Source organism: Manihot esculenta, chromosome 9 (genome assembly GCF_001659605.2).
Source record: "Manihot esculenta cultivar AM560-2 chromosome 9, M.esculenta_v8, whole genome shotgun sequence".
Taxonomy (NCBI): Eukaryota; Viridiplantae; Streptophyta; class Magnoliopsida; order Malpighiales; family Euphorbiaceae; genus Manihot; species Manihot esculenta.
The window spans coordinates 31,318,523-31,339,815 of NC_035169.2; the positions used below are offsets into that span (position 1 = coordinate 31,318,523).

At 33.3% G+C, this 21,293-nt stretch overlaps 3 protein-coding genes across 3 annotated transcripts; 2 read left to right on the top strand and 1 right to left on the bottom strand.

Annotated features, from left to right (window-relative positions):
- Window positions 1-1,110: 1,110 nt before the first annotated feature.
- On the top strand, window positions 1,111-2,246 carry LOC110622129 (abscisic acid receptor PYL4). The gene has a single exon (XM_021766535.2). It carries the CDS (start codon window positions 1,369-1,371, stop codon window positions 2,011-2,013), a length of 645 nt encoding a protein of 214 aa, XP_021622227.1. The 5' UTR covers window positions 1,111-1,368; the 3' UTR covers window positions 2,014-2,246.
- Window positions 2,247-7,832: 5,586 nt separating this feature from the next.
- On the top strand, window positions 7,833-9,898 carry LOC110623301 (protein trichome birefringence-like 34). The gene is made up of 5 exons (XM_021768218.2): window positions 7,833-8,245; window positions 8,396-8,567; window positions 8,912-9,108; window positions 9,182-9,340; window positions 9,454-9,898. Exons 1-5 carry the CDS (start codon window positions 7,881-7,883, stop codon window positions 9,800-9,802), a joined length of 1,242 nt encoding a protein of 413 aa, XP_021623910.2. The 5' UTR covers window positions 7,833-7,880; the 3' UTR covers window positions 9,803-9,898.
- Window positions 9,899-12,624: 2,726 nt separating this feature from the next.
- Window positions 12,625-20,873, bottom strand: LOC110622456 (protein BREAST CANCER SUSCEPTIBILITY 2 homolog B). The gene is given in 19 exon segments (XM_043959542.1): window positions 12,625-13,433; window positions 13,526-13,693; window positions 14,488-14,698; window positions 14,804-14,866; window positions 14,933-15,075; window positions 15,302-15,478; window positions 15,555-15,753; window positions 16,379-16,450; window positions 16,539-16,650; window positions 16,762-16,837; window positions 16,933-16,983; window positions 17,073-17,154; window positions 17,232-17,423; window positions 17,502-17,624; window positions 18,375-18,529; window positions 18,605-18,729; window positions 18,831-19,862; window positions 20,411-20,633; window positions 20,636-20,873. Coding segments are annotated over 19 exon segments (3,438 nt in total). The 5' UTR covers window positions 20,813-20,873; the 3' UTR covers window positions 12,625-13,376.
- Between the last annotated feature and the right edge of the window lie 420 nt (window positions 20,874-21,293).

A 21,293-nucleotide genomic window follows, 5' to 3' on the forward strand; every position in this document is an offset into this window, starting at 1 on the left:
ATAATAATAATAACAACAATACAACTGCAAGTGGAAGAAGAAGAAGAAAGAAGACGACAAGAAAAGGAGATAAAGAATCACGTTGAAGTTCAATTTGCGAAAACTTTTAGACAAATGGTAAAGCAAACACGGCGGGGCAGAGCAGACCTCATTTGGAAGAGAGATGCTAGTGGACGCATGCACCTTCTCCCTACTTGCTTTTTTCTTATATTTTTAATTTCCTCTTCTTAGTAATTTATTCATTTTCAGTTTTGCAGTCTTCAGTCTTTAACTGGTTCAGTTTCCATTTAGGCTTACGCCTCTTCACCCACTTGACAGCTCCGGAAAATTCTTCTCATTTATTTAATTAAAAATTAAATTAAATTAAATATATAAATTTGGATGAGTATAAGAACTTTCCTGATAATATTACCTTCATTCTCGCCCTCACCTCTTCCCTGTTATACACATATGCCACTGCCTTTCTTGGATTCCAAGTTCCTTAATATCCACTTCGTCGCCCCTATCATGTAGCATTTCTTTATTTTATTAAAAATAAAGAATAAATAAAATTAATTTAATTTTCTTTACTAATTAAGTCATTTATTTTTATTAAAAGTTATATAATTATTCAAAATTTATTTAACTTTTAACAAAAGAATAAGATTTAATTAATAAAAAATTAAATTAGCCTTAGTGCTCGACTAAAAGTATTAATTTTTTAATCTATTATTCAATACACATATTTACATTTATAATTAAAAATATATTTTTAATTATTCATTTATACTAAATATTTAAAATTTATGAACTAAAAAATACATTTTTTATATATAAAAAAATAAGGCATTGGATTGTTCAACCTTAAACTTCAAATTCAATGCAATGTATTTATCATTGAATTAACTCCGTAAATATTAAATTAAAATATACTAATTGACAAGGAAAGAAAACGTAGAAAAAAAAACGTGTGTTTGACTTTGTTTTTTCTAACCAAGGAAAGACAACAATTGGATAATAATAGAAGGGTGTAATAGTAACTTAAAAAACGATTCAAAAGAAGGCTACTTTCGTAATTTCAAATAAGACAAACCAGGGCCTTATTATATCTATTTAGTTACCTTACATGAATTTTCATTTCACATCCAACTCTCTTCTCCTACTTCTTCTCCTTCTGCTTCAGAAAATCCAGTTCAGCCCCCTCTCTCTCTCTCTTTCTCTGTCTCTGTGCAAAGACGTCACTCACTGCAAACAACAATTTTCATGATTCACCTCTTTCGAGTCGAGTTCGAAAGTGACTAACCTCAGCTCCATATCCCATATATATACACATACGCTTACACAATTCCACAAGCCCAGAAAGCTATTCAACCTCAGAAGCTGCAAAAAATGCCTTCTAATCCTCACAAGTCCTCACTCCTGCTCCATCGGATCAACACCACCCCAACAAATTCAACCACCGCTGCCTCCACATCTGCCTGCCAGACGCGGTGGTCGCCTCTATCGTGTGCCACCCTGATCCCAGAAACTGTCGCACGCTATCATAACCATGTTGTAGGTCCTAACCAGTGCTGCTCCTTCGAGGTACAGCAGATCGCTGCCCCTGTCTCCATTGTGTGGTCCGTAGTTCGACGATTCGATAACCCTCAAGCTTACAAGCACTTCGTGAAGAGTTGTCACGTAATTGTCGGAGATGGTAACGTGGGTACCCTCCGAGAGGTCCACGTTGTCTCTGGACTCCCTGCAGCTAATAGCACGGAGCGACTGGAGATCCTGGACGACGAACGTCATGTTATTAGCTTCAGCGTCGTTGGTGGGGATCATCGGCTTGCTAATTACAGGTCGGTAACAACCCTCCATCCTTCTCCCGCAGGTAACGGCACCGTACTGGTGGAGTCTTACGTGGTGGATATTCCTCCCGGCAACACGAAGGAGGATACGTGTGTTTTTGTGGACACCATCGTCCGGTGCAACCTGCAGTCACTGACGCAGATCGCAGAGAACTTGGCCAGAAACAATACATCATCATCGTGAGTCATGTAATGTAATAAACACACACATCATCGTCTTATAGAATATGAATTATCATATGTAGAATATCCTAGTGTTAAAAATGAGTTGGCTTTAATTATACAGCGTCGTTTTTGTAAGCATCCGATGTGAGTTTGCCAATGAAACTTGAAACAGCTAGTGTTTTTTATTTTTTTTCTTGTAATATTACTTATTATTTGTTGTCACTTTAATTTATTTGTTTATTTTTTTTGTCATTCTGTGAAGTAGAAAATTATTATGAATTAATATATTTCTCGTAAAATCCTTAATCTCAAGGTTTATAATGTTGGTTTCACTAATTTTCTGTCGTCATTAACGGCGGTAATTAATGAGGGTTATTATTAAATCATTAAACGACATTGTCGTTTTTGTAGGATGACAATAATTTAATTTGAAAACGGTGGAAAAATACTCGGTGGTTATGGAAATCTGGGATATTGTTTGTTTCATGGACTTTCATTTTATCACTATGGGTAAATTTTTTATAAATACGAAGGGGCGAGAGGAATGGAAAGCATGTTGAAAAATTAATTTATTAAAAAAATAAAAACAACTAATAAATAAGTAATAACGTGAAGTAGGGAATAAAGAAGCAGCTGCCTGCTGCAACTTGACTTTTGATACATCAGAAAGTGGAAGCAAGTTGCGAATTTGTTTTTCTCGAGCTCTTTATTTTTAAAAAATTGAATTTTATATAATAAATATTATGAATAAATGCGATGCAAGTTGCAGTGTTTGTATCATGTTGATGTCTGTGAGTAGGAGGGGGGGGGGGGGGGGGTTGGGCAAGTTGGCATGCAAGTGGAAGGAGAGAGAGAGAGAGAGAGAGAGAGAGAGAGAGAGAGCTTTTAATGTTTTCAAGTGTACTTTTCTCTCTTTTGCTTTTTGAATACGCTCACGCCACCACCCTCTTTTTTTTTTAAATTTTCTTCTCTTAGTTTCTTTTTTTCAAAAAAAAAATAAAGCCTCAGAATCAGAACTGTGGCGCCATCCTCCACTTGAGTCCATATGTTCATCTCTTTGTCTGTCGTATCCATTAAATTTAAGGCAACATATGTTGGAAAAGCCAAAATTTTTGGCCTATTATCAATTATAGGCAATATTTTTAATTTAATTTTAAAAATTAGTGTTAATTATATTTATAATTTAATTAAAAAGTAAATTTTATTAATTTAATTTATATAAAAATAATATTCTATAATATTAGATTATTAATAAATAATAATATTTTTTATATATTTTTAAAAATATTGATATAAAAATTATATTATAAAATATTATTTTAATATAAATTAAATTATAAACGGTAAAATAAAAAATAATAAAATTATAATTTTTTATATTTTTAATTAATAATTATATTTTATTTATCATATTAGTAATTTTTGATAATATTTAAAAATATTATTTTAATATAAAATTAAATTATAAATTTTAAAATAAAAATAAAAAAAATTATAAGATACCATTTCGTAATTTGATTCATGAGGTTAATATTTTTTAATTTAAAAATAATTACTAAAATTTTAAAAAAAAATTATCAATAATATTGATAACTTAAGTACATATTCGAATATTATTTGTTTTGTTAATATTAAGAAAAAAAAAACTTATTAACCTAAATAATTCAAACACTTTCATACATTCACCTTTATAATTTCATCTTTATAAATTTATTATGATTTTAATTATGATAAACTTTAAAAGTTTAATTTAATTATTTAAAATAAAAATTTGTATTTCATACTTTAATTAAAATCAATTAAAACTCTTAATTAAAATTATGATAAATTTTAAAATTTTAATTTAATTATTTAAAATAAAAATTTAAGATATAAATATAAATTGATAAAAATATTGAGATTATTTAGATTAATCCTCTTAAAGAAAATGATAAAGCAGAAATAGAGAGTCCATTAAAGAGTTTATCTATTTCTGAAGCGTGTATTATTTTATTATTATATTATTTATTATTTTTAGTTATATATTACATTGTATATTATTTAATAATTCAAAAAAAAAATCTTAAATTTCTTTTTATAAAAATATAATTATAGATTTCTTTGAATTAATAGTATTGTTCAAATTCCAATAATTGATATTTAAAAGTTTACTACTTAAAAGTTTGTCTGGTGTAATTTAGTATAGTATTTATAACTTTTGATAATTATAGAAATAAAATGGGGCCAAATGGAGAAACACTAATTTTAAGGGGCCGAATTTTAATAATTGATAAATGAGCAGAAGTCGCGGTCAGAGGCAAGTTTGAAGGTTCAGAGCCTTGAGGCATCTAGTCAAATGGAAATGGAATGAGAGAACTTTTCTGGAAAGATGATTTCGATAGGTAAAATTTAAATATACAATTTCAATTTCTTAATTCGAAATCTCTGTTTGTTATTTCTTATATACATATATTTTGGGGAAAAAATCTCTTTAGAATCTTCCCTCTTGGAGTTTGGATTAAAATTTTGCTGGCCAGCGGGACAGGGGATTCGGTCCCATTCTTTTTCCTGTTTGGTCATGTTTCGTGTTGTTTCATTTTGGTGTGTGTGTGGTGATTTTGCTTTTATTTTGGTGGGTATCGAATTCTTTGTTGGATCTTGAATTATCCGTTTATTTTGATTTTTTGAAATATTTTTATTTTTTATTCGAAGACGAACTCTTTGTCGTTGATAGTAATATCTTAGAACTGCATTATTGTGTTCAGTGAATAACGCTACCATTGATTTCGATAAAATTGAGGTTGATCGCTTTCTTTTTCTTGTGTGGTGATGTCCTTAGGTGAATCAAATTCTTTTAGAGATTAAATTTTTTATTGATGCTAAAAACTCTTTTATATTAAAATTTATTCTATTGTTGTGATTTTTTTGTCGCTCCGCTATTTGGATTTATATGTTAAGTTTTTTTATTTTTCATCTTTTGTATTTAGTTTTTGTAAGTCTCTATTTGCTATATGCAATTTATTTTTCTAAACATGTTTTTTTTATTGGCGAAGGCTAAGGTGTTGGGGTTAGTAGCGTTTTTTGGTGGTTTTATCGCAGAGGTTGATGACATTTTTCTATCTTTTAAATTTGTATGTCAAGTTTTTCTATTTTTTATCTTTTGTATTTGATTTTTGTAAGTCTTCATTTGCTATATGTAATTTATTTTTAACATATTTTTTTTATTGATACTAGCTAATATGTAGGGGTTAGGCGTTTTTCGGTGGTTTTATCTTTGACGATACTTATTTTTTTATCATGATGCGTATTTTCAAGATGATTGGTTACGGACTAAATATTCAGATTGAATTTGCGGTTGGATTGTGGTGATATTTTTTTTCTTATAAATATTATCCAATTATGAAACCTTATTAAATGTTATTTTGGAGAATTAATAAAAAAATGTTGAATTATGAGGAAAGCTTATTAAAATAACTTTTTTTTTATAAAGAAATAGATTTTTTGTTAAAATAAGAATGATTATATCTAATTTTTTTAATTTTTCAAATTACATAATATTGTAAAGAGTTATACAGAAGATAGTTATAAATTATCATTGAAAAGAGCATGTTTTATACTGATTAGTCAAGTTAATATTTTATTAATACAATTGAACCCTTTAAATTAATTTAATAATTATTGTTTTTATAAATAATTTATATTAGATTTAATTACTTTATAGAAAAATATAGTAAAAAATAATTTATATTTTAAATTTATATTATAATTTTAATTAATGAAGTATATTTTTTCTTTTTAAAAAAATATGAAAGACAAGCTTATTCGTTGTTGATCTCAATTGATAATTTTGTGTTTGTCATGAACTTACATTTTTTTTTTTTTAATTCTAATCTCCTTAGGCTTGGATGTCATATTGAACCCGATTAATTCTGAGTCAAGCAACTGTCAAATTCAAATAAAAAAGCTCTATAAGTGAGATTTTTTTCATAACTTTCTCTTTGAAAAAAAAATATTTTTTACATTTTAAAATCTTTATTAAGTTTTATTTTTTAAAATTAAAATTAAATAATAAAAAATAAATTATTTCATTAAAAAAATATTTTTTAAATATAAATTAATTTTTACAAACAAATAAAATTTAAAATTAAATTATTTTTATCTATAAAATTACAATTTTACAATATTATTATTTAGCATCATTGAATAAAAGTATAAAACTCAGATTAGTAAATTTTATAAAAGATTTATTGCAATTCATAATTTAAAATTTTGTCAAGTTTAATTTAGTATAGTAATTAAAACTTTTATGATAATTATAAAAATAAAATGGGCCACATTGAAGAAACACCAATTTTAAGGGGCCGAATTCAAAGATTGGATAAATGAACAGATGTCACACTCATAACCTAAGTTTGAATATTCAGTCATACAATCAAATTGAAAGGGAATAAGAGAACTTTCTGGAAAGATAAAGCTAAGATGAGTTGTATTTTTATCCAGTTCAATATCAAATAATTAATTTTAATAAAAATTAAGTAAAATTAAAATTATGAATAATTTTATAAAAATTTATTTTATTTAATTTATTTTTTTTTCAATAATAGTAAGGTAACAAGAAAAAAGAATATAAATTAGTTGAGAATGAAAGAAAAGCAAGGGATGAGTAGGTGAAGCATGCACATCTCAAAATTGATGGAGCAAGTAAAGCATCCTATCTTAACTGCTAGATATCAACGTCTGAATAGTTATATATAAGCAGTTGATTCAATAGAGAAATGAGAATTGGTGGTGTTGAGGCCCCATCCACCAAGAAATCTTATATTATCAGATAAAATGAATGCCGGAGCAAATTATAAAGGAAGATGTTTCGGGATTTATAGCATATAAAAATTATAAAATTATTTTAATTAAAAAGTAGTTTATTTAAAAATATACTTAATATATATTCATATTATATGGAGTCACAAATTTTTTTAACAAATAAAATTAAAATATCAGTAAAAAAAAAGCAAAAGCTATCATAAATAATAACTCTAACACATTTTTCCATAATTATTTTAAAAAAAAAAAGAAATGACTTTTATTATATAGTTTATCTATAATAAATACAATCGAATTTTAATTTGTCATAAAAAAACATTAAAACATATGTATGGATATAATTTAACCATCATATAAATATTCGATTAAAAAATTTTTATTTATAATATAAAATAATAATAAATTCATATAAAATTCTATACATTTAAACTATAAATTCATACAAACTCGATCTTAGAAATAAATTACCTTTATATATAATACATGTACGTGGAAACGACGAAGCGTATGAAGGTGTGGATGGTACTTTAAGGCAACGGCAGTGGATGTGGAGACATTAACCACTGCCCATTTATTTTATTTCACCACCCCCAACTACAACTACTAAATAATTCCACTGAAAATTTTGCATTGCAACTTGTTGCTTCTAAATTTACCATATACTCCCTTTAATATCAATAATATTCTTACCCAATTGCCCATTTTCTCCTTTTATTTTTTTTAAATATAAAAAAAATCAAATTTAAAATAAATGCATAATACTAAAAAAAATTATTCAATCAATCATAATATACAAAAATGACACAAAAAATTAAGAAAATTTAGATATCTCAACACAAAAAATACACAAAAGTAAAAAATTTAATGAAGAATTTTCCATGGGGTAGAGTGGGATGAAACAGAAGGGTATTGTGGTAAAAAAGAAGGAAGCTAGACAGGCTTCCAAATTGTTTGTGTAGCTTTCAGCAAACTACCCAGAAATCCACTTCCATTACTCCTAATTTTGGAAAATGATTTGCTCCCAACAACCTTTTTCACAAACTTCATAAAGGAGAAAACGCTATCTCAACATTACACACTTTCTCAATGGCTCCGAAGAAACACCAACTCCAAATTCTTCCAGCAGCAGCCGCCAATGCTTGGGGGATCAGAACCACTTTCCATTCCCTCATTGCCCTCCTCGTCGCTGTTCTCGTCATAATCACCGTTTATCTTACGCAAAACAGTGGAGAGCTCACACAAGACAGGACTACTGGTAAAAGTTCAGGCGACTTGCTTTCCCAGTGCAATTTGTTCTCCGGCAAGTGGGTTTTCGATAACAAAACTTACCCTTTGTACAAAGAACAGCAGTGCACTTTCATGTCTGATCAGTTGGCCTGTCAGAAGTTTGGCAGGAAGGATTTAGACTACCAGAACTGGAGGTGGCAGCCTCACCAATGTGATCTTCCGAGGTCGGTTTTTCTATCTAGAATTTGCAGTTTTTTTTAATGTTGTTTTTGAATTTGTATGGTGACTTTGTGATTATGTACAGGTTGTGTACTTTGGCTATGTTTTTGAGTTATTGTGGATTTTCTTTTTCTTCTTCTCCTTGTTAAGTAAAGGTTCAATGCCACGGCATTGCTCGAGAGGCTAAGGAACAAGAGGCTTATGTTTGTCGGAGACTCGCTCAACAGAGGTCAATGGGTTTCAATGGTGTGTCTTGTCGACTCCTCCATTCCTCCTGCCAAAAAATCCATGCACCAGAATGGTTCATTGGCAGCCTTCAAGGCCTTCGTAAGTCCTTCAACTTGGCCCTTTTTCCCTTTTTTTTTTAAATTAAAATAATATATTAAGATGTGAATTTTATAATATTTTAAATAATTCTCTAGTTTTAAATAACATGTTAATTTTAAATTGAATGGATATATACAGCAGCCGATGCCAATTTCCTCATTACCACATAACTACACCAATGTTGAGGTGGCCGAATTGTTATAAGGCACCAGGCTCTGGTCCGAAGGCCTTTTTATCCCAATGGGCTTTTAGTTTCTTGTCAATGCTTCATGGGCTGCTTCTTCTTTCTCCATATATATATATATATAACTGAAGTTGATTTTAACTAATTTTGATGAATTAAGGAATATAATGCAACGATCGAGTTCTACTGGGCTCCGCTGCTAGTGGAATCAAACTCCGATGATCCAGTAAACCACCGTGTACCTGATCGGATTGTGAGAGTTCAGGCAATTGAAAAGCATGCTAGGCATTGGACAGATGCAGATATACTCGTTTTCAATACCTATCTTTGGTGGAGGAGATCCCAAATGAAAGTTCTGTAAGTAACCTTGAAACCACCCACCAAAATAAGCAAATTAAATTGCAAAATCTGATAACAGAAAATTCAACAGGTGGGGATCATTCGAAAGCCCAGATGGAATTTACAAACCAGTAAAGATGCCAAGAGTTTATGAAATGGCTTTGAAGACATGGGCCGACTGGCTGGAGGTGCACATTAACCGAACCAAAACACAATTGTTCTTCGTCAGCATTTCACCAACTCACCAAAAGTACGTAACAGACCGAGCAGCCCTTCTTCTTTATACTCTGCTGAGCTCCAAAATGTAACATTCGTTATTCACGTGATTATGCGATTGTTTCAACAACATGGTTATCGTTGCAGGGCTGCAGAGTGGGGAGGAGCTGAAGACGAAAACTGCTACGGCGAAACAGAGCAAGTGTTCAAAGAAGGATACAGAGGAAAAGCGACATGTCCAGAGATGATGAGAGTGGTGGATAGAGTTCTGGATGACCTGAAAACAAGAGGATTGAATGTGCAGATGATAAATATTACGCAGCTCTCAGAATACAGGAAAGAAGGGCATCCATCTATATACAGAAAGCAATGGGAACCCTTAACAGAAGAACAAATATCGAATCCAAAAACTTATGCAGATTGTATACATTGGTGTCTCCCTGGAGTGCCTGATGTCTGGAATCAGCTTCTTTATGCTCATATTATTAATCTTTGATACTTAATTTACAACTTAATCCAAATTGGATTTTTTTTTCTTTTTCAAATCCTGGAAATTTATTCAAGAAATCCCAGCAAATTTGGGACTTTCGCAGGTTCTTTTATTTGATTCTAATTGACAAGCTCTACATGTAAATAATATCATATGGAAAAAAAATCCTAATATTATATTATATTAGAATTTATTTGATCCTTATAAAAAATACAAGATTTTAATTGAATCAAAATTTTAAATTGAATTTATTTGACTAAAAAAATATAATAACTTAATTAGACTTATTTTCATTAAAATTTTAGTGTGAAAAATATTATTTTTGCAAATGGAGGATAAAAATACAGTAAATATTTAAAATAAAAAGAAAAAGAAAGAAAAAAAAAATACAATTCTTAGATTATTTTTCAAATATATACTTCCTGAGAGGAAATGACAAAATTGTTGCTTAATCTCCCGATGCTTTATAAGAAATTATTAGAAAGAGCAAATGATGCTAGTGATCTAGCAAGTAGCCTACAAATTAGCTTAATAATTTAATTAAGAAATTTTAAGTTTTTATCAAGTGTTAAAGTTTTATTTTTTTAGTTAGCTATTTTTTTAAAAAAATTTTTAAAATTAAAAATTTTAATTAAAGAAATAATTCATTTAAATTAAACAAGATGTGAGTGTTGTTTAAGCACCGATTGTGTGAATATATAATTAGAGTGAACCTTTGATCCATTTGATTTAATCAAATAAGCCAAAAATTAAATTTTAAGAATTTATAGACATTCAAAAGGAGATGGTGAATGGCTAGCTAGTGCTCAAACAAGAATATGTATAGGTTCGAATATGCCTTTCATCAAACAGTTTAAGTTTAACAATGTTATCTTTTTCTAATAAAACAGTTTCTTATATATACAGTGTTTCTTGATAGTCAGTTCATACCAATTTAGTGTTTGTATTGGCATGGCTGCGCTCCCGAACCCAAAGCATCTAGCCATCTGTATTCTTTTTCCAATTTGAACTTGAAAGAGACGGTGAGAGCGAGAGCTTTAGGTCTTCTCAATCTCCATGGCACCCTTCGATCAAAGAGCTTGATGGGAATGTTCCATATTCTGAACCCATAAGATTATTGCCTTTATAACAATCAAGATCTTCTGTCTGAGCATCGTAGGAGCTAGCTTTGACCAATCTGAGCGTGAACTCCTGTTACACAATATATATATATACATATATATATAAGAAACTTGTTGCAGTGAAAGAAGAAAAATGCAAAACAAGTAGATTTCAGAAACACGAAGCTAAAATGTTTGTAAGTGTACATGCATGCAAGACTTCACCTTTTTCCTATAAACGGTGCCGTCTACTTCAACATGCCAACCTGCTTCTTCACAAAGAGCCTTAATACATGTCTGGGAAGCTTATAGTTTCCATGCTGTCTAAGGCCAGCAAATATCTTCCGAGCCACTGCTCTCCTTCTGCGCTCCCTCTGCTTGTTGTTTTCGTGCTCCCTATCAGAAGGAACACGAAATCTAGTGACAATCCCATTGTTGGTAGTTCTATGAACTATCCAAGGCCCTCTATCAGTCTTAATACAGCCCCTCGTTATCCTCTTCTTCTCATCTTCCATTTCTTTCTTTCTCTGAATCCTCTTCAATTTCCTAAAAGAAATGAACCACAAAAAAGCAGCGTAGGCAAATCAAGAAAAGCATATTATGAACAGTTCCTCAACAGTGTTCTCTAGATGCTGTAACGTGGTTGATCTTAGTTGAGCATGGTGCATGACCACATTTACCAAAAAGGGTTACCAGTATTTGCATGCTTCATCTGATTTTTCAGGTGTGGGTTCAGGGACAGTTTTGTCGATGCTCGTCTTTGTGACTGCACCTGTCAGTATAGTCTTAAAGTCGTACAGAGTAGGAACTGGGAAGCATATTGATAGAGGTCCCATGCAAAAGTTGTACTTGTTTGTGCAGAGAAATTCCATGCTGTGCTTCTTGGAAGAAGACATGTTCAGAATGAAAGGTAGAAAGAAATAGGTCATTATTTTCTAGCCACGCCAATCAAATTGCAAACCCAAGACAACGGTAAGCAGAGAAGAAAGATATATATTTCTAGAGAATGAGTAGCATTATCACTGAGCAAGTTGGTCATGCTTGTTTCCTTTTGACCCAAAAGATCACTAATTCATCGCTTGAGATTAGAGCCGATGGATAAAGTTTTCTCCAGTCCTATGAAGGTAGAGATCAAAAGCTTTATGCGAAGAACACCTTTTTATTAACATTTCAAGGCAATTTGCACGGACAATGCGAGTTTCAGGCAATGTGCTGTTGGGACAAACGTGCACAATCCGCAGCCGCTGAAAATAAGACAACCATCAGTGGCTTTACTTTATGCCTAATTTGATTCGATGTGAATCAAATTTAATATTGACTTCTTAATAAAAAAATTAATTTTAATTCAAAAGCAGATAGATCAACTATCTATTTAAGGGCAATTTTTATCAATTTAAATTTGATTAACTTTCAATTTTCTATTGAATAAATCTAATGTTAATTCCAAACTGATTCTTTGATCAATAGAATCCCAATGTAGCATCAAAATACAAATAATAAATAATTAATCTGTAAATTGAATCCAGGCAGAGCTTTACTTAACTTGGTAGCGAAAAGGAAACAAACTTTTTTGTTTCAAGAATTTGTGTCCACCTTCGGATTAATTTAAAAAATTAAGATAAAATTGAACACTTTGCTATTCCATTTGCTTTAGAAAAAAGAAAAAAGAAAAAAGAAAAAAAGAAAAAGAAAGAAAGTGCATAATTTTGCTTCAAGTTCTAGAAAATTGAAGAGATTTTCTTTAAAATTTCCATATATTTTGAGGACCTCGATATTTACATATTTTAGTGACGCTGTGAACACTTAAACACTACTGGTTCTTAATCATTTGCCAAATATCTACAACTCCCACATGCCATTCTCAAGCCCTTCCCTGCAAATGGTGAGCGGGATCAAAAGGACCACATTGCACAGCTACATTATGCTGCAGCAATTACATGGTTTGAGTTCCTAAACTGGAATACGCCCATGCCAGTGAAGTGCTTGATGGTTTGAAATCGATGTAAATGTCTTTATCTACATGCTTCAACCAAATAACGGTGGAGGAGCGAAAACCTGCAAGGAGATTGTCATAATTACAGGAATGATAAGAAAGTGAAATAAGCTGATGACTCGTTCAGAAAACAGTTACCAATAAATATGTGAAATGCTGGTCAAGCATTCATATGGATGTGCTTGTCACAACTGCTACTAGCAGCATCCCACGCCCTTTTCTGCATGTTGTTCAATATCTACGATCAAGTATACATCCCGTAATTGATTTGTGATGACATTTTGAACTAGCTTAGGAACTTCAACAGAAGCATATATTTTGAATAGAAACATCAGTTTGTTGGTCCAATATCTCACACGCATTCACACACTGGCATAGGTGAACTTCAAACACTTCCAGTGCTGCCTATAATGAAGAGACTGATAATATGTCGATTGGATTGGCACATAAAGAAGCTTACTTGTCAGTCCAATAGGACCATCAACTTCTAGCCTTTATGATCGCCAATAATATGTAGAACTTTCTCTTTGAGTTTATCAATAGCCTGCATTAAGTGTAACAAGAAAAATCGTCAAAAAGCATGCATCATTACAACATACTGAAACCATCATAATCCAAATTCTAAATATTGCGCACCAAGCTAGAAGTTTTTGCCCAGCTTTGTGCAGAAGCAGCAGCATTTTTAAGGTGAGAACAATTTGGAGAATCAAAACTTAAAGAATAAATTGAATTTTCTGTTGCTTCTGCAATCCAGAGGTTATTTATTTGGTCCTTTGCCTTCTTAATGAGATTAATGAAGCTGACCTGCACCGATCAAACATGGAGTAGTTCAGAAAACTTGCGAGAAACATATTAATCAGTTCATTCATACTAGTTCAAAATTGAATAAATAATACAACTTTGAGAAGTAGCGCAATAGAAAGCAGAAGCCAATATCTAGTGGTAAGCTTACTAAGATTGAGACCAAATTCAAGTCCCACAAGTGTTGGACTGATTGTACTTCCATATTATTTGGCTGTTCGCTTATGTTGGCTTTTGCAAGTGTACGCTGGCTCAGGTCAGTTTCAGTTGCAGGTAACATGATGTATGTCGTAATCCATCTCAGCCAAAAAGAAAGGAGATAGCAGAAAGGAATTTCTTGCATTTCTAAAATAGTCCATGTATTGATTAAGAATTTTATTTATGACTCAAGCTAATATAACTACTAATGAGTACATAGATTGCCGGGCAGACTTCTAAAGTTAATTGGTTTCTCAATCTTTAATTGTCCAAGTTATGAAGTCATCTATTGTTTCAATAGTTGGTTATTTTACACTTCTGTCCAGAGAAAATACATATATGAGAATAAGGGGGGAGTGCATAATTAATTGGATCCCAACACGAATATTGCAGTGTCTTTTGCCATAAGAATTTTAATTTCTCACAGTTTTCACACCATGACAAAAGAAGAATGGACTGATCTATATCCTACACTTGGACTTTATTGTCAGGCAACTAACATGTCCTATTTGACAATTTTTCTGTGAAAGAATCCATGTCAGTTTCACAAATTGGAGTAATTTGGAGTTTGACTATAAAAAAGGAACAAAATGACTCACTGTGGATCCTGCAAGATTATAGTTGATTGGTGTGAATGAGTCACCATCTATATATGGTGAGCAGAAGCTGATGGCAAGTAAAGAATTTGACATTTCCTCCAAATCTAAGGTGGAAATGGAGCTATCAGTAACAAACACCCACTGTCTCTTCCACTGTGCAGTTGTATAAACCTCTCCCACATGCACAACATATGCAGCTGTATCAAATTCACTGCATAACGCCAGAGAACAAATGAGACTAACGATAGCTTACAAATTATCTCTTTTTAAACTCTAGAAAGAAATCCAGAGGCCTAAATTGCATCACATGATTCACCTGGAAAGAGGAACTTCACCCAAATTTGACAATAATACAGACACTCGAGAACTGAAAAAGGGCCTAAAAAGTAATAATGATTAGCCAGCTCCAATTGTTATGATAACTGATGAACATATGTAGACTTACTGGTAGCGTTGGACTGTGAAGGGAGATAAGGGTCGCCATTTGGTTGTAGATCCTCTTGCTTGTAAGTATAGTGTATTCGAGTCAGAGTTCACAGGTGACAGTCCTTCTACAGCATAGGCCTGTCCCTCAACCAGCTCATTTTGCTGTTCGAATGGCAAGTAAATTTAATAATTTTCTTCCAAAGAAACTTTAATAGAAGTTTTCAGTGTTAAAGTAGGCCAACATAAAAGACGCTGAGAGAAAGCCAGAAAGGGTGTAACGTTGTGTTTAGTTAGATATGTGAAAGCACAGGCAAAAACAACCTTCAAACAGAGAGATAAAGATGAAGGTACAAAATGAAATATGGCATATCTACACACTTGGATTCACCTGCTTCTCTGTTGGGTTCCAAATGGTTATCAGGCCCTCTTTAGGAAAGCACTTGTCTTGATAATTAGTTAACCCAACCACTCTAACCCTCATAAATGGGGTCACATCTCTCTCCGCTAAGCCAGCATCTTGCAGAGCTTTCTTAACTGCCTTCTCCATGTCCAATTGCTTTATTGCCTAATATCAGATCCGTAGAGTTTGATTATCACTTTCTAAACAAGAATGATGCTCAAAGCATAATATCTGTGCCCACCTCTAGTTTTGCTTGGTAAGAGGCAAATGAAGTTAGCTGCTCTGGACTCATCTCTGCCATTATAACTTCCGGTTCTGCTGCTGTCTCGAGTATCTTCAAAATTTTAGCTCCTTCTTCACTATCACTGTCATTACAGATGTAAGACCCTTTCATCCCTCTTTGGTACTCAGAAACGATGCCTTCTACAACAGCAGAATGCCTGTGACCCAAAAGAATAAGCAAGTTAGAAGTTGCTGGAATTGTAATGCAAATGTACATCAACATGCGCCACGGATGCATTAACGATGCTTTTATTTATCTAAGAAAAATTTACTTCCTCTTCTATTGATCAAAAGTGATGATGACTCTCAAGGCACTGTTAGCAAATTAGTTAAAAAACTGAACTCAACTAAATTTAACGGCCTTAGTTTAAATAAGCAAATGCATTTTGGAAATCAACAATTGGCAATTGCCCAAGAATCCAAAATTTTTACAACCAAACATCCACTTTACAATCTATAGATCCTCTGAATTCTGTTTTTGTTATTTTACTCTCATTGCACCTTAACAGCATTTGTGTCCCAAGCTCCCACCTACTCGCCATACATAAGGTTTTAATGCATAATTCTCTAGAACTTAGTATGGCATAATTAGAAATCAAACATCACATAATATGGGATTTTTAACAGCCATAGGCAAATGCCACCGGTGTATTCCAGGCCGTAATGAGACACTTGAAATGGAAACAGTATTCAAAGAGGGAATAACGCGGGGGATATTGAAAATGAACAGTTTCAAGGAAAAGGAAGAGGAGAAAGAAGGGGAAAGCAAACTACAGAAGTCACCTCTGGTTGTATGATTGCAGAGTTTTAGCCTCCATTCTCTCTGTTCTCACAATTGATCCACCGGTAATAAATCTAGAAAGAGAAACAGAAAAAACCTTAACCAAATTGAGCATAATATGAACTTCAATTGACTGAGAAAACAGGATTAGCTTCATTTTACTTTTCCTTGTACAGGACAGGGTATATTCTTGCGACTCCAACTAATGTCCGAGGGACGAGACCCCCATTACTTTTGATGCACCTAAATGCCAAAGGAGGACCAGCATCCTTGCCTGTAGAAAGTAATTGAAAGCCATGGAAATGGACGCAGATAAATACAAATGTGGCAAATTGCTGTAAACTGAGAGCAAAACTGTAAATTACATTATTCAAATAATGCTTACAAAATCCTAATCGGTCAGACCAGTGAGCTCTGTAAGTTCCATTAATGTGCAACGACAAGCTAACTGTCCTCGGTGCCTGAAATTAGCCAAAACCTGAGAATGGTAAGCAGTGAAAGGAAGAAAAGAACCACAGGATTCAACTTCATCCAGACATCTAAAGCTCACAAGAACCTCAAGAGGTGAAACAGGGCCAACCCAGCCACATAATCCAGCTCCCCATATCTTCACAACAAAGAAGATTGAACTGTAAGCAAGAGGCAAGTGTTCCAAGAAAATATCTGAAATGAAAAGCACAGAAGCAAATATCTCACTCGAAGTTTCTGCCCCACAAACAGTTTTCCTGCGGCAAGTTGCTTTGACAATGGTACATCCAAAAGAGATTCTATTGAATACCTGTGAGCCAAAGATGCATTCAGACTTATGAAGAAACAAGGAAGTAGAGCAGGCACTAACATTGGCACTTCTCTTACCACCCATCTGTTAGTTCCACTTTTGCACCACTAGTACATTCACCTCCATTTACTGCTACATTCTCAATCTTTGGTTCACAACTAATGCAGATAGCTGAAATGCACAGGACCAACATTGAAGAAGGAGATGCATCTCCTTCCAGAATTCTCTTAATTGCAGAGCGGTGGCCATGGTTCACTTCTCTTTCATATCTATCAAAAATAATCTTTTATTGTTATCATCAAATTCTTGTAAATTTAAAGTAACACATACAAAAATAGTTTAGATACCTATACTTCAGCTCTTCAAGCACATTGGTAACTGTTAAAAACCTTGTGGCAGATTTCAAGGGGTAGCATCTCTCATAACATGCGAGTTTCCAAACTATCCACTTGTAGTGATTTGCAATCCACCTTGACAGATATGCAGGGAAAAAAATGGATTACTAAGACGTTAAGAAACAGGGGGGGGGGGGGGGGAAGAGACAGCTATCTTGTGTATGTAGGAGCATGTCAAGAACAGGGACAGAAAATAGAACTTAGAGATGGGAGAGAGATTGAAATGAGAAGAGAATTATAGAAGAGATCGGAGATGAGAAAATAATAGAATCAGATGAGAGAAAGAAGCAGAAAAGCAGAGAGAAGGAACAGGATATTTGCATTGATTATTCATTATCCCTGGAGAATCCATCCAGTTTATACAACAGATAGTGGAACTGCAATCTAACTCTCTTAACAACCCAAACTACCTGTACATTTTCCCCCCAAAGGACTTAACTAATAAAAACTTTCCCTCCACTCAATTTTACAATTCCTCTCCTCTTCTTCTTAGAATACGTGACAGAGCATCCAATATATTAATAAACCCATGGATCATGAAATGGGACTTAAGTTCCATATTTCAACACGCAACTATTCTTTCCAAATGTAGCTGCAATGCAAGAGTCCACATTAATACATTAACCATAAGTAGTAGTTACAAGTAGAGCCAATAATTCATCTTCTATTCATCCTCATTCCAATACCCACATAAAAACTTTTGAGTCAATAACTGCCATTTTCACGCTGATTAACATGGAAAATTGGCAGTTTAGGAACTTGCATGACTCAAAAATATGCCAATGGACTATAAAAGGATAAGGAAATTGCTGGTAGAAAGGTTACTGTTTAGAAGCATATTGTACTGAAGCTCCTGATTGAACCAACATGTGGTAGAAAGCTTCTCCTCCAATGTAATTCAGGCCAGATTCATCACAAAATGTGTATTTTTCTGCAGTTTCTGGTTTGATCCTTCTTACTTCATCCGCCAAGTGCTCCAACTAAAAAAATGTTTTTGATTGGTGAGAGAAACACACATCTGTGAGAGGCCAACAACAGTTTTCAAGGCTACATACCAAGCCTTTGTCTGAGGAAGGCACTCCAAAATACTCCTTCATATACATTCTTGGAATCTGAAAAGGATATCTAGTGGAAATCATTCTTCTGCAGCAAGAATTTTCAGAAGATGAAGCAGATAAACCTGCTCAAAAACACAAGTTTGTTATGAGCACAAATTGTTTTGGCGAAAAGAAACTATAATAAAAATAAAAAAGTTAATTTAAATTGCTTTCATGAAGTTACCACTAGGAGCATATGAGACATTCCTGTTCAAAGGGGTGGTAAATTTGGAGCTACGGGGCCTCTTGAATGGAGATGTTGATGATCCCCTTCCAAATCTCCTCTTCTCATTATTTGTGTAAACTGTGCCAATGGTATTTGAGATGTCAACCAATGGCCCCCTAGATGACCTTACATTTTGATTAATCCTTGAAACGTCACAAATTTCCAAGGACTTATCTTCTACCATATCAGTTTTACTAGACCCGTTGCTTAAGGGCCTCTGAGGGAAAGGGGAAGTATTATCCAACCTATAAAATTTGTCGTCATCAACTGCATCAAATTTCTTTATCAAGCTAATTCCTGAAACAATGTTTTCTGAATTTAAGGATGACTGGATGTGTTTTGTAGATAACCTCATAGGGGATGTGAAAATTTTTGAGATTTGCTTGCTTTTTGCAGTCCCCGGATAAGTAAAAGCGCGAAAATCTGTTTCCTTTGTGGATGAAGCATCATTGAACCTACTCTCTTTGTAAACAGAAAGGGCTGGATCAACTACGTCTTCTTCATTTAACAAAGCACCAAAGTCCGGGTCACCAAGAAGACTCTTTGCACGTTCCAATGCATCACTAGAAACAGATAAGGATCTTCCACCTGCAGTATGGAATTTGATGGGAGGCGGCTTGGAAATAGAATTATGCAGCTCAGGTTGCAACAAGTTTTGATTAACCACATTTGATAATTTGCTTCCAATTGAACTAGCCTTAGAAATTAAAGATGGCCTTGGTACTGACTCCATGGAACTATTTTTCGTACTCTCTTTCATCCTCAAATGTGATAAACCCTGCCACTCATGTTCTTCAGTGGCATTAGAATTAGATGATTTCCTTGGATGTTGAAAGACTTGAGAAATGGAGACATCATTATTATTTTCCAAGCCTAATAATGCCTTGGCTCTGAAAAGACCAGCAGAAGAGACATTGACTGATTTCCCTGACCCTGTACAGAACAGGGAGTTGTTGAATCCACAATCATTGTCTGTAGAATGCGTTTCACCTGCCAAGCACCCTGAAGTTATGCAAACCGCTTGCAGGACAAATGAAAATTTTGTATAGTAACATGAATTTCAGTCTGATAGATCATGTTCAAGCAAGTAAGCGCTTGCTGAAAAGCTAATGGAAGAAGTAAAGGGGAGGGGAACAAAATACTGTCGGTGTCTTATGTTTCCACTATTCCAATTTCTAGAAAGGAAGAGAAGAGTATCAAACTATAATTCCAGCTACCTGTGCCCAGCTCAATGACTTTATATCTTCCTATTCTCAGGAACAAAAGCCAATGTAACATAAGCCCAAATTTCAGTTCTTCTAAACTATCCTCACTTATCTTGGGATCAAGCAGAACATTGATTTCATAGTCTAAAGGTGTCATGAATTAAAGAAATCAATTTTAATCCTTCCGCACAGTCAAGTTAAAAATAGCCAAAAATGACAGGTAGGCAGCAAATTGACAGTGCTTACCAAAATACTTAAGAGGCTCAAGACCAATCAAGTGTCCAAAATAAGTAAAGGAATAGGGAGAAAGGCAAGAAAAGAAGGAGCACCTACCAGAGCTGATAGCATTGTCATTGTCTTCAAGAATAGACAACGCTTTCGCAATCGAAGATTGTTTCAATGCAACCGAATTCCCTAATCCTGTGCGGAACATCGGAGCATGCTCGATATCCTCTTCGCCGTTTTCTAGAAGCGGCGAACATTCTACAAAGCAGATCACACCAGATACGTACATCAAAAACAAGAATATTGTAATGCGGCACATATAATGAGAGAGAGAGAGAGAGAGAGACCTTGACGTAGGACATCGGCCATGGAAGGGAGACGAGGAGTAGAGCAGCGAGGTTGAATCGGGGGGTTGTTTGGTCCATGTAAGGGCCTGCGGTGGATGATTTGACCGGATGGCTCCCAGCGAAAATTATTCCCGGTGTCGGAGAAGATCTTCCACGTTGACATTTTCCGGGGATAGGATGAAATTAGGGCATTCCCGTCAGATGAGCACCAGTATTAAGTGGACTTTTCCAAAAAGCGGGAAAGTTAAAATTAAATTAAATATGGCGGTGGAGGGAATTAAGACGGAACAGTTCGGGCTTCTCCGTATTTTCCTAATTGAAATTCGATTAAGCCCAAAAAAAATGGTCTTTTGATGGGATATCAATTCACCCCAGCAGAGCACGGCCCATCTCGACCTGCAATTTTTATCTATATTCAATTCATTATAAACTCAGGAAATAAACACGTATGTTCTATTTCATTTTCATATAAAGAGAATTATTTATTTGCTTATTTAAAATCAATTAGCGAGTAATTTTAGTAAAAATACTATTTTATTAATAAAAATATATTTCATAAAATAATTAAACTATAGTTTTTATTAAATATGTCAAAAATTATATTGTTTAATTATATTTGAAATAATCAAAATACACTTAAATAT

Bases quoted from the DNA above. Each gene is read 5' to 3' on its own strand.
- LOC110622129 (XM_021766535.2), top strand. From the start codon at position 1,369: ATGCCTTCTAATCCTCACAAGTCCTCACTCCTGCTCCATCGGATCAAC.
- LOC110623301 (XM_021768218.2), top strand. From the start codon at position 7,881: ATGGCTCCGAAGAAACACCAACTCCAAATTCTTCCAGCAGCAGCCGCC. The intron at 9,109-9,181 runs GTAAGTAACCTT...AAAATTCAACAG, and splicing joins AGATCCCAAATGAAAGTTCT to GTGGGGATCATTCGAAAGCC. The intron at 9,341-9,453 runs GTACGTAACAGA...TTATCGTTGCAG, and splicing joins ATTTCACCAACTCACCAAAA to GGCTGCAGAGTGGGGAGGAG.